At 41.5% G+C, this 17261-nt stretch overlaps 1 protein-coding gene across 1 annotated transcript in view; it reads left to right on the top strand.

The window, feature by feature from the left end:
• frmd4ba (FERM domain containing 4Ba) overlaps positions 1-4597 on the top strand; it is a 152095-nt gene extending 147498 nt beyond the window's left edge. The window contains exons 22-23 of the mRNA XM_034167457.1: positions 3944-4067; positions 4354-4597. Of these exons, the coding sequence (XP_034023348.1) occupies positions 3944-4067; positions 4354-4582 (353 nt within the window). The 3' untranslated portion in view covers positions 4583-4597. The remainder of the gene's footprint in view (positions 1-3943; positions 4068-4353) is intronic.
• The last annotated feature ends 12664 nt before the right edge of the window (positions 4598-17261 follow it).

Below are 17261 nucleotides of genomic sequence, written 5' to 3' on the forward strand. Positions count from 1 at the left end.
TTTTTTTTTAAACTATATGGATTTGATTCATATGTTTTTACGTCAGCCAAGCTTGAACCTTCGCGTGCATGCGTGAGTTTTTCCACGCCTGTCGGTGACGTCATTCGCCTGTGAGCACGCCTTGTGGGAGGAGTGGTCCAGCCCCCTCGTCGGAATTCCTTTGTCTGAGAAGTTGCTGAGAGACTGGCGCTGTGCTTCATCAGAATTTTTTCCAAAACTGTGAGTCACATCCGAGTGGATACCATTCGACAAATTAAGCTGGTTTTTAGTGAAAATTTTAACGGCTGATGAGAGATTTTGGATTGTTTCTATCATTGTAAGGACTTCCCACGGAGGAAATGGCATCCGTTTTTCTCCATCAGGTCAGGTTTTTGTGCAAAGTTGATTTGAAAAAAAAAAATCAGATCTTTTGACAAAATCGATTACATTTTTGTGGCATTATCAGCTGATTTTGTCAACACATACCATCCTAAATATGTTTTTAAGAGAAAAAAATGTTTTTCCAACAACATATATTTATTACCTGATAGAAACATCGATTACTGTAAACTGAATGGTGGGCAGTGATAAAGGTAAGTACACGTAAATTGCATGTTGCTTCACCATTGTTCAAACTTCAGGGGTTGAACTTCCGTTTATTCGATCTCCTGTAATACTCAGCGGCAGGGAGGTCTCTCTTCAGAGTCCAACAGTAGTCAGCCATCATGACTGCGTCCCAGCGACCCTGATACCTGGTCTCAAACAGTAACTCAAATAAAATAATAATTTTTAAAAAACTGACTGCGAGGCTTGCATGTTCAACCTCCAGCTGAAATACATTGGCTGAATCGCAAAGAAAGAGAGATTTTAAAAAATCACGCAGGGATCCAGTCCACCAACCTAAAAAAAGAAAGGAAACAAAAAAACTTAAAATGGCTGAATTTTACAAGGTGGGGAAAACAAAAAACAGAAAACCACATCCCATCACCATTTCAGCCAAATGTCAAGACTTTGGCCCAACTTTGGTTGAGCTTCTGATACCAGGAAAGATCCAAATCTTGTTAAGACGTGAAAAAATAAATAATTCCAGAGGAAAACAGAAAGGGATACACTAAATTTGATAATCTGTGTGATAGCGCAGCGACATTGTGCCATTGCTTAAGCCTGGTTCACATGACAGGATTTTAAAATTATCTTTAGATTTCCAAAACCTGAGAGACCACACACATGAAGATAAAAAAAAATCATAGCTCTAACAGGTTTGGTCGTACAGTGTGTGGTGTTCAGCCACACGGTGAGGACAACACCACCACACACGAACAGATTTCACACACCAACATTCTCAGGTCAGACAGGAAATCTCACAAAATCTCTCGAGATTAAACGTGGCTTCTTATCTTAGGGACCTCGTAGTACCATATCACCCCAATAGAGCACTTCGCTCTCAGACTGCAGGCTTACTTGTAGTTCCTAGGGTTTGTAAGAGTAGAATGGGAGGCAGAGCCTTCAGCTTTCAGGCTCCTCTCCTGTGGAACCAGCTCCCAATTTGGATCAGGGAGACAGACACAGCCCCAACCAGTCCCAGCAGAAGACTGCCCCTCCCTGAGCCTGGTTCTGTTGGAGGTTTCTTCCTGTTAAAAGGGAGTTTTTCCTTCCCACTGTAGCCAAGTGCTTGCTCACAGTGGGTCGTTTTGACCGTTGGGGTTTTTCCGTAATTATTGTATGGCTTTGCCTTACAATATAAAGCGCCTTGGGGCAACTGTTTGTTGTGATTTGGCGCTATATAAATAAAATTGATTTGATTTGATTTGATTCAGAGTAAAGAAATGGAGATACTTTGTGGACTATTTAAAACAGAGGAAAAACAATACAAAAAGAAAAAGAAAAGGTGTTCTTTAAAGGATTGGAGACAGCACGACCACTGGACTTTCTGGTAAGTCAGAACAGCTGTTTTGATTTTATTTTCTGCTCCGTACGTCCATCACCTCACTTTCTGATTGGCTACACGTCACATTCAGCAGGCTGTGCTCCTTTGTGGTCAGAGGACACAACACACGCTGGGATATCGGACCAAAAAATCCAACATGTTGAATATCCACGATTTGCGATCAGAGCGCTCCTGACGCCCTTTTGAGCAGATCAGAGCACTCTGAACACACCACACACGGCAGGAATATCTGCTAAGATTATCATTAGCATCATCACGATTGTCGGGGCGTCCTTAAGATTGTCAGAAGGGGAAGATCTGGTCCGATATCGGCCTAATTATCCTGCCGTGTGAACCAGGCCTGGAGAGCCCTGGACTGTTGATGTTGTTAAAAACGGAAAAGTACTTTTTATCCGATTACTCAATTAATCGCCAGAATAATCGATAGAATACTCGATTACTAAAATAATCGATAGCTGCAGCCCTAATTCTAATATTTTTTGCTGAGGTGATTTGATTCAAAACATGCTCTGTTCTGTGTTGTTTAACACGTCTAGATGCTGCACCCGGAAGTACAGACTGTATTTATCAGTGATCAGATCACTTTTTATGTTTTCCCAGTTATTATTTCTTTTCCCCCGTCTTGTTTTGTGGCTGAGTGTATTTTACCTGCTGCTTAAAAGCAATCAAAACAGTAAAGTCAGTCACATCGACCCAAAGCACTGAAGGTCCCCATGTGCCAGTATGTTAGTTCAAAATATCTGTCTAACCTAACTGTGCGTGCGTGTGTGTGGGTGTGTGTGTGTGCATGTGCGTGCGCATGCGTGCGTGCGTGTAAATTAAACCAGAACAAGCTCAGCTAACAGGCTAACCTCATTATGGGTGTTTATTACGTCATGGTTTGGGGGCTGTGTGCTGGTTCTCATAACAGTTTTGCTCTGCTGTGGGTGTTATGAATTGCTTGTTTCCCCTGTAATCTTTGGATTAACTCAACCTAACATCTTCAAGCTACTGTTGTTTCCAAACCTTCCCAGCAATTAACAGTGCAGCACAGATGAAGCATTTTCATTTTGAGAGCAGAGTGACACAGCACACTTTTACACTCTTCTCCTTTGTTGACTGAGTCATCCTGTCGCTCCAGATCCTGCAGTGTTTCTTTTTGCCGCCCTTTCCGGCCCACAGTGAAGTTCTAACCATCCACTCCTGCGAGATTTGCGTTGGGTCTTGCGGTCCAGTATGCATGCAAGCACATGCACATAAATGATTGTCAATAAACGCCCCTGTTTTTGAAAATTGCACACACCCGGGACCTTTAATAGAGTAAATACAGTATAATGTTTTCATTTCTTCAACTTTCTTGTTTTCCTGCCAAAAAAAGACAGCAGCCATGTCAGGTATTTACAGTCTTCATCAATTTATTTATCTAACATAATATGGTCATTCCGTTTACTTTTTTATCTGTTGCATTATGCATTCTAACCAACAGGTGTTTATAGGAGTTTAAAGGACCAAGTGTTCACTCAGGAAAGGTCAAAGTTACAAGATCAGCTGAAGATGAGTTTTAATCAGATTTTCCTCATAAGAAATTGCAAGCAGGTTTGGCTGTAGCTGTTTTAAAGGGAGATGAATGCTGAATTTCACTCACTCACTCTCACCCTGGACAGGACGCCAGTCTGTCACAGGGCCACATGTAGACAAACAAACACATGCACACACACACACACCTACTAGCAATTTAAAGTTTCAAATCCATCTAATCTTCAATATCCGGAGGGAACCCACACAAACACGGGGAGAACACGCAAACTCCACACAGAATGGCCACAGGCGGGAATCGATCCCATGACCTTGCTGTAAGGGAACAGTGCTAACCACCAAGTCACCGTACTGCCCCAAATGCTGAACCTGTGGCCGTTTTTTCAATATTACATTATGATAAATGGGTCAGGTTGAGATTACACTGTTTATTGTAGTCAGATGGGTTTTTTTTTACATGGCTTTGGGTTATTTGACAACATGTGCATTTTTCTTCCTCAGCGTCCTCTGGGGGAAACTGGCACGGTCATGTGAGCAGCAGGATGGTGGAATGTGACATGCTCGTGCATGAGCAGCCGTCCTACTCTTACAGCACAGCTCCGTACACCCACTCCGCCTACAACAGGTGAGATGAAAACACTCGGACTGATCACAGCTGCTTATCTAATAAGCCCCTCCCTCATCCCCACAGATAGGTGCTAGTTTTTAATTAGGAAGCGACAGACTTTTTGTTTGCGTGTGTGGACAACAGTACCACAGCGAGTATTGTGGTTTTCTTAGTTTCACCTTTCTTAGCCTTTGAAGTGGGTGTTTCTGGATTTTGCTCTCCACCTTCTGCCTGGTTCAGCTTTTGATTCAAGGATCTGTGCAACAAACTTCCTTAACTGTGCACGGCCCGTGCTTTCTTGTAGATATGGGGCCTCCCAGCTTTTAAATGGCTCCTGGCACAGCCCTGATGGCCGGAGGTGCTGCGCCGGCTTTTCCCCGATTAAATCCTCCTGCTCAGCTCCTCCCTCGTCTTCTTTCCCCTTCTCCTCTGCTGGCTGTGGAGCAGGGTGCCTGGCCTCCTGCCGTGCACAGCCGCAGTCTGCCAGACGACACAGGCTCAGTCAGGTGTCCTTTGCTAAAGGAAGCACATAGTAAGTGTCCAGAGTGTGAACGTTTGCTCTGCCCAGTTTGTGACGCCATTGTGTGCTTGTCGGTGGGTTGATGTGAACGCTGCACGTTGCAGTGTTTGGCTCATGGACAATGGTGTAACTGCATGGCTTCTTCACAGCTGCTGCACCTCGTGCACACTCTGCCTGCTTAGTTTTTGCCATGTGGTTATTCATCAGTCGCATTTCTGTGCAATGTGCTTTTACTGCTCAGAGTTTGTGTTTGCTTCTGATCTGGATTTAAATTTTGCTCTAATCTGGTGCATCACAATCAAAAATGTGCTGATTTGCTTTCTGAGGCTGAAAAATATGAAGTGTTTTAAAGTGAAATGATTAATTTTGACATTTTGATCTCTTTAAGACTGATATTTCTGTAATGAGGTTGGAGTCATTTCCAAATTGACAAATTGTACTTTCAGTCTATATACGTACGACATATTGTGTTCAGTCCTTTTGGGATGTCATGATTGATTTTTATTTATGTGTGTGTGTGTGTGTGTGTAAAATCAAAATGACTGATGAAGTATTTTCTGAACATATATATATATATATATATATATGAGGGGGTTTTTTCTCATTAAAGCCCATCTAAACAATGTTATTTGCTGGAGAAGTCTAAAGTATAGCATTGTATTACAAATGGGTGGCACTGTGGATTAGTGGTTTGCACTGTTGCCCTACAGCAAGAAACTTGTGGGATCATTTCCCACTTGGGGCCTTCCTGTGTGAAGTTTGCATGTTCTCCCCGTGTTTGTGTGGGTTCCCTCCAGATTCTCCGGCTTCCTCCCACTTCCAAAGACATGCAGGTTAGGTGAATTGGAAACTTTAAATTGGCCGTGTGTGTGTGTGTGTTTGTCCATATGTGGGCCTGTGATAGACTGGCGTCCTGTCCAGGGTGCACCCCACCTCACACCCTGTGGCTGCTGGGATAGACTCCAGCCCCCCTGTGACCTTTAATTGGAGTAAGGGGGTGTATAAAATGGATGGAGGGGTGTGTTGCAAATTATTTGACCAGTAGATGATGATGAGCTGCTGTGGCGACCCCTAAGGCTAGTATCTCACTGACACATGAGTGGATGACTGGTGGAGAGGAAGCGGAAACGCAACATTGTGCAAAAAACGGGAAAAGCTGATAATTTTCTCCTATGGAATGTCACTGAATTGGTCCTCCTGACACATGCGTGCATGTCAGCTGACTGTCTGCTGAATGCCATCCGGAGTGGTGGATAAATTAAAGCCAAAATCTCAAGCAGTTCACACACTTACAGCGTGACAGCCACTCACATGGCGTACAGCACACACACGATCGTTGAGCGGCATGGGCACGGTCTTTGCAGGCGCAAGGATTTGTGCATGAATACCATGCGGCTCTCTCATGGATGTTGAGCGCCACTGGCGTGACTGAAATGACCACATGTTTGTGCACACAGTGCTCAGGATGGCTGTGACCTATGACATTGTTATTATGTGAAAGAGGCTGTGAAAATTCCCAACTTCAGGCAGAAAAAGCACGAAAAATACAATAAAATAAGAACAGCGTGAACAACCACTCACAGACTTAAAGAATGATGTCCACTGAGCTGCATCTCTGAAGTTCCTTTGACGTCCTCACAGATGCGCCTCATCCACATTCCGCTGTCCCCGCGTAAAAATTGAGAAAAAGAGAAAATCTGGTTCCAGCTGAACCCACCGACCCCGTGGCTTGTTATTTTCTGCTGATTTTTGTTGTTTGAGTGATGTGATCATACTCTGAGGCTTACTAAAAAATGGACTAAAATTTAATGTTTGTTAAACCCAGTGGCATTGTTAACCTCATTAGTTTTTACTGAGAAATTGCACATAAGGAAGAATTTTCTCTCCAACTAAAGTTGCTGCAGAATCTGTTGAATGGTGGCTGTAAACACAGTTAGCATACTAGCCAGTTAGATACAGTGGATTTCATTGCATTTTATTAACTAAACATGGAGGTTGGTGGTGAATTGAGGCATTTTTTTTTGTCTTTATTCCTCTGACACAGTCAGTACTGTGTGAAATGGTGTGAAAAGGTGTAAAATGGTGATTTCAGTGAGATCTGGTCATGATCATTTCTGTCACTTGTTAATTGAGGAATGCTTTTGTGATGTGTGACGTGGCTGCATGTGGACCTTTTCAGCATTCAGGATGTTGTATTTGATAAAGCTCATGTTTTTAGTTCTGTTCCTGAAATTCTGCCTGACGTGTGTCCTACAGGTCCTACACTGACGTCAGCCAAACAGACTCACACATCAGCAGCCAAATGCACACCAACCTGGACCATGAAGAACAGATTTACTGGCACGAAAACTCTAAACCTGGAACAATAGTTTAGTTGCCGCCCTGCCATTGTGATGGGTGACGTTTTCACCCTCAGACGCTCTCGTAGTGCCTTAGACTGCACTTACCAGTTTTTCTGTAAAAGGCAGCAAAAAGAATGAAGGAAGCAGCTTCTGTGGAATCTCACCTGGAAGGAAATCCGTCTTCCCACCTGCCAGACACTGGAATATATGACCCAGAACACCCGGATCTTTGCCTCTCACGTGGTTCCTGCTTGTTTGGACTAAACACATACATGGTGATGCCGCTGACACAGAGCCAGGACCTGCTGTGGGTTCTGTGGTTGAACAGAATGGAGTTTCCTGATCTTGTTGCCTCTTGAGAGTTTGGCTTCACAAACAGAGGACTACAAGAGTCCTTGTGGGGGGGCACTGAGCCAAAATGAACAAGGACAAACACTCAACTTTTTCTAAGTTGCATCAACCCTGTAAGCATGAAGGAACAGACAGAGACTGATGAAGCTTCTCCAGATGGATGAAGCTCATTAAAATGACCATAAAGTTACTTCTCAAACATTCTGCCATCACCAGATCCAGTTTAACACCATGCCACCATTAACAGTGTTTTCTCATTAAAGCACCAGAACACTTCAAAATACGTAATACATAAAATGAAGGAACAGCTATGGAACATGTCATTTAACACTGCCTGAGAAACAACCTCCTGTGTTTGTCTATAGGGGGCGCTAAGTGGCCATCTGTTGCATCAGCAGCTTTTAATGCCGGAAACAACACAAAGCAAAAGATATTGGAGAGGAAAGGTTGGAGACTACAGAGAGCCCCTGGGGCAAGTAGGTTTTGGGGACCACTTAAGGGGACGAAACAACACTTACAGTCTAGCCTCAGCATTTTGTGGCCTACAGAAAAAATGTATGGTGGCCTTTAAAGGGTGATAGCTGTAGCCAGGTAGGGGTCAATGTAAGATTACACAGAGGTCAACATTTAAAAATGCTCCAAGTTTACTACATTTGTCTGATCACAAAAAGGATTAATTTGGAGCATCTGTCATGCTTAGTTATCACCTTACGGGTAACTAAGAATGATCTTGGACCTTTATTTTAGTTCCTGGTATTATTGAACAAGTAATATAATTATTCTATTGAGGCAGAGTAGGAGATATAGCTAAGGTTTTGACACAAATAAATCAAGGACTTATTCTCAGCGTTATGCTTGCGACAGTTTTACCTTGCTTTAGAAACATGATGTTTTTTCTAGGAAATTACATTTCTACCTTTACAAAAATGTATTACTGTGTGTTAGTATGAAGCACAAACAAACTGACAAAATACAAGGTTATTTCTTTACCATTCAACTTTAAATGATAATACTAAGTATCAATGTCACACAATTTATGAAAAAAGTGCTATTTTGGGGGTAAATTTTGTGCATATCTCTGGAACCTTGTGGAATTTTTCCATGAAATTTTCAGTACCTGTCAGAGAAATTATAGACAATATACAGATAAATCTGGATGGTGCTAAATAAAATAATGGCTTGTTCATGACAAATGCAATGCAAATCAGCAGTTAAGCTTCATTATTTTTGAACTAGACCTTATGAGCAGATTGTTTACTCCGCGTAAGCGGTACCAATTGTGCAAGGCGCCCTGACACTTGTACGACTTTGATTCATGCACATTGTTGTGACAACCTCACGTGCTGTGTTCCCAGCTGGACGCAGTGCTTTGTTCTACCAGCTGCCACATGCTCTGCGCTGGATGCTGTGAACATAAAATAATTATTTCATAGTGGATTAGTCATTTTCTCTTCGAGTTGGCTATTGAAAACACCTCTAATTGCTTACGGAATCACAGAGGGCTGTTCCAGCTGGAGCTTTTCTCGCAAGCGCTGAACGAGGTGGAGAAAGCATTTGGAGCCGTCTAAAAAGGTAATTATTTGTCATGTTTACATTGTCATGGCTTGGTAAAACAGTTGCATGTTCTTTCCTTCTTGTGTGCAGCTGTAAAAGTATGTTTAAGACAGATTTAACATCTCGTTATACTCCTTCAGATGAGCTACGCTCTGATGCGGTGCACTGATGCAACCACTCACTCTGTTCACTTCTTTACTCCACTTGACAAGCTGCACATAGTGTTAGCGAGCAGATTGCGCCGCGTTGCACAGTTATGCATGAAAGATTTTTTGAACATTTCAAAATTCTCTTTGCACAACTGCACACACCAGCGCCCCTCTCACATTCAGTCTGCACCCGTTAAAGATGAGTTTACTCTCCTGCATGACACAGGATGTGCAGGTGCGTGCATCAAAGTCGTGCAAGTGTCAGCGCACCTTAAATGGGACAAAACTAAAAGGGGATTGGCTTTGGACTCGTGGACAAAGAGAGGGGAGCTAGCAATACATTTTAGTTATTAACTTTTATAAGTTCGTGGATATTCACAAAAATGACCGACAAATATGTTATTGTTTTGCTAATGCTGCAACGTTGTGTGCCAACCACACATTAAAGTAAAAAATGAAGCCAAACAAAAGTGGAGCCCTATGTGCCAGCCCCGCAACGATGATATAACCAGTATTGTGACACTGGCTCGGCAGGAATCAGAATCAGAAAAGACCTCTGTGTGTTGTGGAAGCATGTGACACCAGAAGAAGCTGAATCAGACTTGAAAGGCTTGTTTTTACCCTGAATGTTACGGGTGTTTTAAACTGTACTGGCACCACATTGACAGCCTTTTACCAAGTATTAAATACTTTTCCCAGTAAGCATAATTCACTTCAGCCAATCACAGCTTTGTTGCACCTTTTGAACATTACTGCACCATCATCTTTTATATTTCTGCTACATCTAATCAGCTGCTCCATAACCACAAATTCTTCCTCTTTAAAATATCCATGCTGGAAATCATGGTGCTCTCCTAGTTTTCAGAAAATAAAACTGTATGTACATGTTGATACTGTAAGTAAACTGGGTCTTTCTTTTTTCTTTTTTTTCTTCTTTTTTTAATAAATAAAGTATTTGAGAAGCATGTAATATATAGTAAATAATTGTTAAGCTGGTTCTTAGTAATTTGCAGTGTTGTGGAAAGTAACTTTGACAAGTTACTTTTTTAGTTACTTTTTTTAGTTGCTTTATACAGGTGCTTTATGCAGTTACTTCATTAGCAGCTTTATGCAATTACTTTATTAGAATCTGCAGAAAACTTGCAACTAATAAGTAATGTAACTAATAAGGTAACGAGTAATCTAACTTGGTTACTCGTAAAATTGAGCAATCAGAAAAGTAACTAATCAGCAAAGTAACTAATAGTTACTTTTCTGAGTACTAAATATTAAAAATAACCAAATTAGATTATGAGTAACTTAATTACATTCAGCAGCTGCCGACAAGGTGTCCGCAGCTGCTAATGAAGTAAATGTAAGAAGTAACTGTAAAATATAACTATAGACTAACTAATGAAGTAACTTTCCAAAGTTACTTTCCCCAACACTGGTAATTTGTACAATTGCAATTGTTTGAAATAAAAAAATCAGAATGAAACAGTTTTGTTTGTAGGTCATTTTTATTAAGAGTCTTTGAAAAACAATGTAACCCCACTGAGTTCACCAAAGTACTTGAAACCAAATCCATTAAATTAGTCAATGAAGTCAGCATCTGTTCAGCCACTTCAATTAGTGAAATGAAGTTTGAAGAAAAGCAAAAGGATTTTTTTTTTTTTTTTATGTCATGGCTCAGAAAATGGCTCACACAAGTGTATTCTTCACATACAGTCAGATGACTTCAGGAAATTACTGATGCTTGTTTCATCTAATGCTTTCATATCATGATTTTAGTAGGAGCCCCCCCCCCCCCCCCATCACCACACACACACACACACACAGACAACAACAAATTGCAAGATTATCAAGATGATTTTCAAACTTTTGTATGTATTTCCCCAACTTACAGGCAAAGCAGAGTGCTTTCACTGGCCCGTGCGCGCGTGTGCATGTGTGGGTGGGGGGGGCTCAAAAATGGCTGGATGAATTGCCTTCGCACTTGTGAGATCATTACTTTCATAGATATCTAGAGGTGATTACATTTGTTTGGCCAAAGGTCATGGAAAACGTGATACAAAACACTATCTTTTGGTTTATCTCAACAGCAAAGAAGGCTGGTTGTATGATCTCCAGCCAGTATTGATCAGTAAAATATTTGTGGTTGATTGGTATACAAATAATGAATGTTTTTGAGTTCAGTGGAACAAATATTTAATTCGGGGAAAGCTGGAACATACCATTCAACGAGGCGAAGCTTTCCCCAAATTAAATATTTGTCCCATTGAAAGAATGTAAAAACATTCATTATTTGTTTTATATAACGGCTAAAATAGATCCTTGTCATTTTATATTAATTTACAAACAACAGAAAAGGGACTTACATTTTGGTCCCTCCTCAGTGCAGCTTTGGTGCATCACTGCTACTTTGACATCACCAATCCAACACAAACTTTAAATCGGAGTCCAATCCTGACGATGAAGTCCGTCATGCCGTGCATCAAATCATCGTTCATCAGCAAAACAATCTCCGCCATGTTTGTTTTAAACCTATGCGCTGCCCGGCTTGTGTGAGCGTGCACGCGGTGCGCACTCACACAAGCGGGAAGATGCTTGTGCACGTGTGTGCTACCAAAAAAAAAAGGTTGTATTTCCTCAGTGCAGCGAAAAATGTCACATCAGATGGCTTACAGCGCTGTGGATTTGTTTTGTGTCTGTATGTGCCTGCGTGCGTGTGTGTGTGCGTTCAGAGTGCAATGGTACCATACCTATGGAACCACCAAAGTTGCACTCTAAATGCAATGCGATACAAATGGGATGAATAATCCATGTCACGTGACATACAAAGCATCAATCAGATGACAAGGATCCACTCAGCCGTTATATAATATGAAGTAGAGCACTGCATTTTGTAAAAGAGATCTCAATCTCAGCGGGACTAATCTGTTTAAATAAAGCTTTAATAAAATAAAAAAATATTTTCTTTGTGTTGCTCCTGCTGAAATTCGTACCGTTACCACCCTCAACCTCAATGTGTGTTGCACTCTGCCCATTCCCACGATGTGTATGTCCACTCCCATCCGCTCCCCCAAAACTCTGAGAATTTATGCCCACACAATAATAGAGATGCCTTGTTTTTGTGTCTTCTCCCGTCTCTCAGGAGAACACACATCATTTCTGTCATTAAGAGATTCATGGGGTTGTTTATTTCCTTTCCTGGCCTGTATGTCTTTTGACGCACTGGTCAGGAGTTGCGCTCCTACTTCGTTGTTTTCAATTAGTTTAAAGACAGTTTCATATTCTATTTGTCATATACAGCTGTGCTCAAAAGTTTACATACCCTGGCAGATTTATTTATTTACTTATTTGCCATATTTCAGAGAATATGAATAACAAAAAAAAATTTACTCATGGTTAGTGGTTGGGTGAAGCCATTTATTGTCAAACAACTGTGTTTACTCTTTTTAAGACATATTGACAACAGGCACGACCCAAATGACCCTGATCAAAAGTTTACATACCCCTGCTCTTAATACTGTGTATTGCCCCTTTAACATCAACGACAGCTTGGAGTCTTTTGTGGTCGTTGTGGACGAGGCTCTGCCACTGAATATGTCCTTGAACTTTTATTTACATCAATTATGAAGAAATACAGACAGTATGGCATTCTGTGGTAAATCTGCATGAAGCAGACAGTTCTTAAAAACTGAGTGACTGTGCAAGAAGGAGAAGAGTGAGGAAAGCCACCAAGACAACCCAGACAAAGTTATAGGCTTATGTGGCTGTGATTGGAGAAATTGTGCACAGTGCAAATTCTGTATTTTGCATCACCACTCTTAGCTTCATAGTGGAGTAGAGTGGAGAAGGATATTCTTTCACCAAAACACATCAAATCTAGTGTTGCATCTGACTTCCAGCTCTTCTTTTTCAGAAAATCCTCCTCTGTGCCACTTCATCATGAAGCTGTGTAAGTTTTTCACACAAATATTAGCTAAGGGTTTTGTTTTTTGGGGGGGTCTTTTTTTCCCTCAAAATATTACCCCTGCTCCTTGGCCCTAATATACCACTGTAGTCACAAATACACAGTTTTTCCAATCACAGAGAAGCTCCTAACGCCTTCAGAACTGTCATGGATGTCTTGGTGGCTTCCCTCACTTCATATACCGTCACTAAATTTTTGAGCACTACAGTGAATCCGGAAAGTATTCACAGCGCTTCACTTTTTCACATTGTTTTGTTATAGCTTTATTCCAAAAATGGAGTAAATTAATTTTTCCCTCCAAATTCTTCTCACAACACCCCATAATGACAACATGAAAAAAGTTTTAAATTTATTAAAAATATAAATCTAAGAAATACCATGTACATAAGTATTCACATCCACATTTGTTGCAAAATTCTTGAAACCAGAAATGATCTCCCTTATCACTTCTGTGTTTTAAATCAACTTTTTAGATTTTTCACATGCATATTGTGAGAAACGACTACAGAGGGTGAGGACCAGCTGGAGGTGTTGATTTTTGTTGTTGCTGCTGTACACTGCAGAACAAAGAGCCATCCTGTATTTTCTCACCTCTGTGTCATCAGGCTGGTTTTAACTGTAAACTGACCAAACCAGTTTGTAAAACCTGTCACACCCATTGTGAGCAATAAACTCTGCTCTGCATGATAAGACAGTGTTTACTGCAGCAAAGCATGCATGGAACCCCAGCACACTGTGACCTTTGACCTCCTTCTTCTTCCTTCATGTCCACACATTTCTCAGTTGTTCCATTTTGTGCAGCAGCTTCTTCAGATTTCTGCCCCAGTCTCACACACTTTACTCGAGGCTCAGTGTGTGTGTGTGTGTGTGTGTGTGTGTGTGTGTGTGTGTGTGTGTGTGTGTGTGTGTGTGTGTGTGTGTGTGTGTGTGTGTGTGTGTGTGCGTGTGAGATCCAGCTGTCTCCTCTGTCTTTGTACTTCACACCAGCTGCAGTCAGACTTCAGTTGTTCCAGCTGATGCCGTGTTCCAGGAACACCAGGCTCCTGTCCACTTTCTCTTCTCCTGATACATTGCAGACAAAATGGCCTTAATAGAGGCGTCGCAAAGGCACAGTCCCCTCAGGGTTCAAGGCCACACTGGAGCTGCACCTCCCACTGAACCAGGAAGTAATAAACACACATTAACAAATAACTTGGTGCTGGAAAATATCAATGACAAAATAATACTGGTTTGAAGAAAGTTTACAACATAAACTAGAGCACCGCACTCATAGAGCACAAACCTCTGCCAACACTAATTTCCAACTAGAAGCACTCAGAGAGCGCAAACCTCCGCCAAGGCCATAGGGTCACTGACGTCATGTGGAATACGCTTTGGCAAAGAGACTTATTCCACATCGTTTCATGCATCTACCATCATATTTCAGATTCAGTGGTTAACCCTCCGGGGTCCGAGGGCATTTTTTGGACAATTCACTCACCTGGCATAAATATTTTATTATTGCTGTTAACAGCTGTCCCTGTATCCCACAATCTGTCTCTTTTTTCAGGACAACCTGTACTTTCAGAATATATATGCTATAGTTGTGTTTTATAAGTGTAATAAAGGTTTACAATCAGAAATAAGAAAGGAAAAAGTAAAGCGGAAAATTATTTTCCACACACATTTATTCAAAACACCCAACAAACTATAATTAAACAACTGTTTTGACACTTTATAAAGGTAATTTGGGCTCTTGTGTGAAAGACTGTACAACAAAAAGGTTCAAACAGTAAACACAAATGCACATTTTGGACAATATGTACAAAATGGTCTATGCATTTTGTTTGTCTTCATCTCAAAGCAATTTCTGTCTGCTATTACACAAACTTCTACTATGAAGTTGACTGTGTGTTTGTTCTCTCCTGCTCTGAAAGCAATATTCACACTTTGAGGCTCATTCAGTTTGAGGAGCGGCTCCTCCACCTTCGATCCATTGATATGGTAAACAGTGCTTTACGCCGGAGTGAAAGAGCTTGCCACAGGCTTATCCAGTAACATTCACAGGAAAACTAGTCGAGCAATCCTATTACTCACACACTCTGTTTGAGCACGTGAGATTGTATGAGAGGCTCTCCGTCTGCTCCGTCTGCTCACTTTCACTGTGCATATTGGTGCAGGGCAAATTGGAGCAGCCAGGGGGCTATTCAAACGGGCCCACTAGTAACACATCACTCCTAAAAACAATCTTTGATGTGTGACGTGAGGTGAATCTCTCCTACAAATTGGATTTTGGAAAACCATGTGATGGTGAACCAATTCCGATTGGACACTCACATTGCTCACGTCATCACACAGCTTCTATAAGGATTACAAAGATGGTGGACGGTGGCTTGAAAGTCTGCGGAGTTAACTTTTCAGCAAAATTAAAAAGTGGGTTAAACCCTTAGATGTTCAACAAATGTATTTATAAAGAGAAACTGCATGAACTACACAAGTTTTTGTATTTTCTAATAATTTTATTCAATGAGGAGAAACAAATGCTAAATTATTGTTGTGTCGCAACTTAATTTTTGTTCAGTGTTTGTGACCCGTCTTCATGAAGTTAGATGCAAAAATGTTGAAATTGGCCCTATCCTGCAATGATAAAGAATCCTTAAAAAAATTACTGGATCCGGATCATGTTCCGGATCATTACCAATATTTAATGACTTCTAAGTTAGGCCAAGATACACCCCTGGTAAAAAATTTAATTGAAATCCATTGAGGATTTTTTTTGAGTAATCCTGCTAACAAACAAACGAATGCGAACGAAAATATAACCTCATTGGCGGAGGTAATAATTTTCAAGGTCAAAGTCCTGTTAGAAATGGCTTTTCATAAGCTAAAACATAGTAATACAAAATATAGATCAAAAGGGCTTTCAAATGTTAAACAGACTTGAATATCTGCCAAATTCACAATACAGATCAGATGCAGATCAAACTTAAGTCTATTCATTGAGAGTGCTTGTTTCCATCTCATTGTCACAAATGAGAGTGATTGAAGCACTTTTGATTGAGATAAGGGCCCTTAGTGATTTTCCAGTCAGGCGGGATTTGAACCAAGGATCCTCTGGTCTCAAGCCCAACACCTTAACCACTAGACCATCACCTCCCCCATACTTGGGGGAGGCGATGGTCAGCTGGCCATACACCATCACAGCAGGCAGCTAGCCCAACAAGAGGACGAGCTTGTCGCTCTTAGCACTGGCTTTAGCAAGCTAGCTCACCGCCAAGTCACCTTCATGTCTTCTATGAGCACCCAAATGGAACAACTTTTGTCGAAGCTCGATTCTCAGGCCAGCCTGGACTCAATTAAAGGTAACACCAGTCACCCACCTACAGATCCGTGCTATCACGATTTAGCGCAGGTCTTTAGCAAAGCTAAGGCTAAATCTTTGCCTCCACTCTGCGATTACGACTGCATGATAGATCTTCTGCTTGGGCAACTCCGCCTCAGGGAAAGCTGTATTCTCTGTCTGCTCCTGAATGCCCCACCATGCAGGAAGGAGTATGTCCATCGCTTGATGCAGGCTTGATTTGTCCCTCGTTGTCACCTGCAGGGGCGGGATTTTTTTCGTACAAAAGAAAGATAAATTGGTCTGTCTTTGTATTGATTGCCGGGGTTTAAATGAAGTTACTGTAAAGCATCGATATCCCCTGCCTCTGATTCCGTCAACTTCTGAGTTGTTAGAGGGCGCCAAAGTGTTTACCAAATTGGATCTCTGTAATACTTATCATTTGGTCAGGATCAAACCAGGGATGAATGGAAGATGGAATTTAATACTCTGACGGGGCACTAAGAATATTTGATGATGCCTTTCGGCTCACCAATGCACCTGCTGTCTTCCAGAATTTGGTGAATGATGTATTGTGGGAGTATTTGAACAAGTTTGTTTTTGTTTATTTAGATGAGATCCTTATCTTTTCTCCAGGCCTCAAGACACACACTTAGCATGTCCATTCTGTTTTGCAGACCCTATTACGCAATGATTTGTATGTTAAGGCTCAGAAATGTGAATTTCACAGATCCACAGTGCCTTTCCTTGGGTTCTTCATTGCTGAGGGGGAGATTCAGATGGACCTGGATAAAGTGGCGGCAGTACGTGAGTGGGCGGTGCCCAGTAACCGTAAGGAAGTTCAGAGATTTCTGGGGTTTGCAAATTTTTATTGCAAGTTTATTCAAAATTTCAGTACTGTCGTCGCACCACTTTATAACCTGACCTCGTCCCTTCGGGCGTTCAAGTGGACACTGGATTGCAATGAGGCGTTTAAGGTCCTAAAGCAATGCTTTATGGCAGCCCTGTGCTACACCTTCCTG

The sequence above is a fragment of the Thalassophryne amazonica genome, chromosome 3 (genome assembly GCF_902500255.1).
Source record: "Thalassophryne amazonica chromosome 3, fThaAma1.1, whole genome shotgun sequence".
NCBI classification, from domain to species: domain Eukaryota; kingdom Metazoa; phylum Chordata; class Actinopteri; order Batrachoidiformes; family Batrachoididae; genus Thalassophryne; species Thalassophryne amazonica.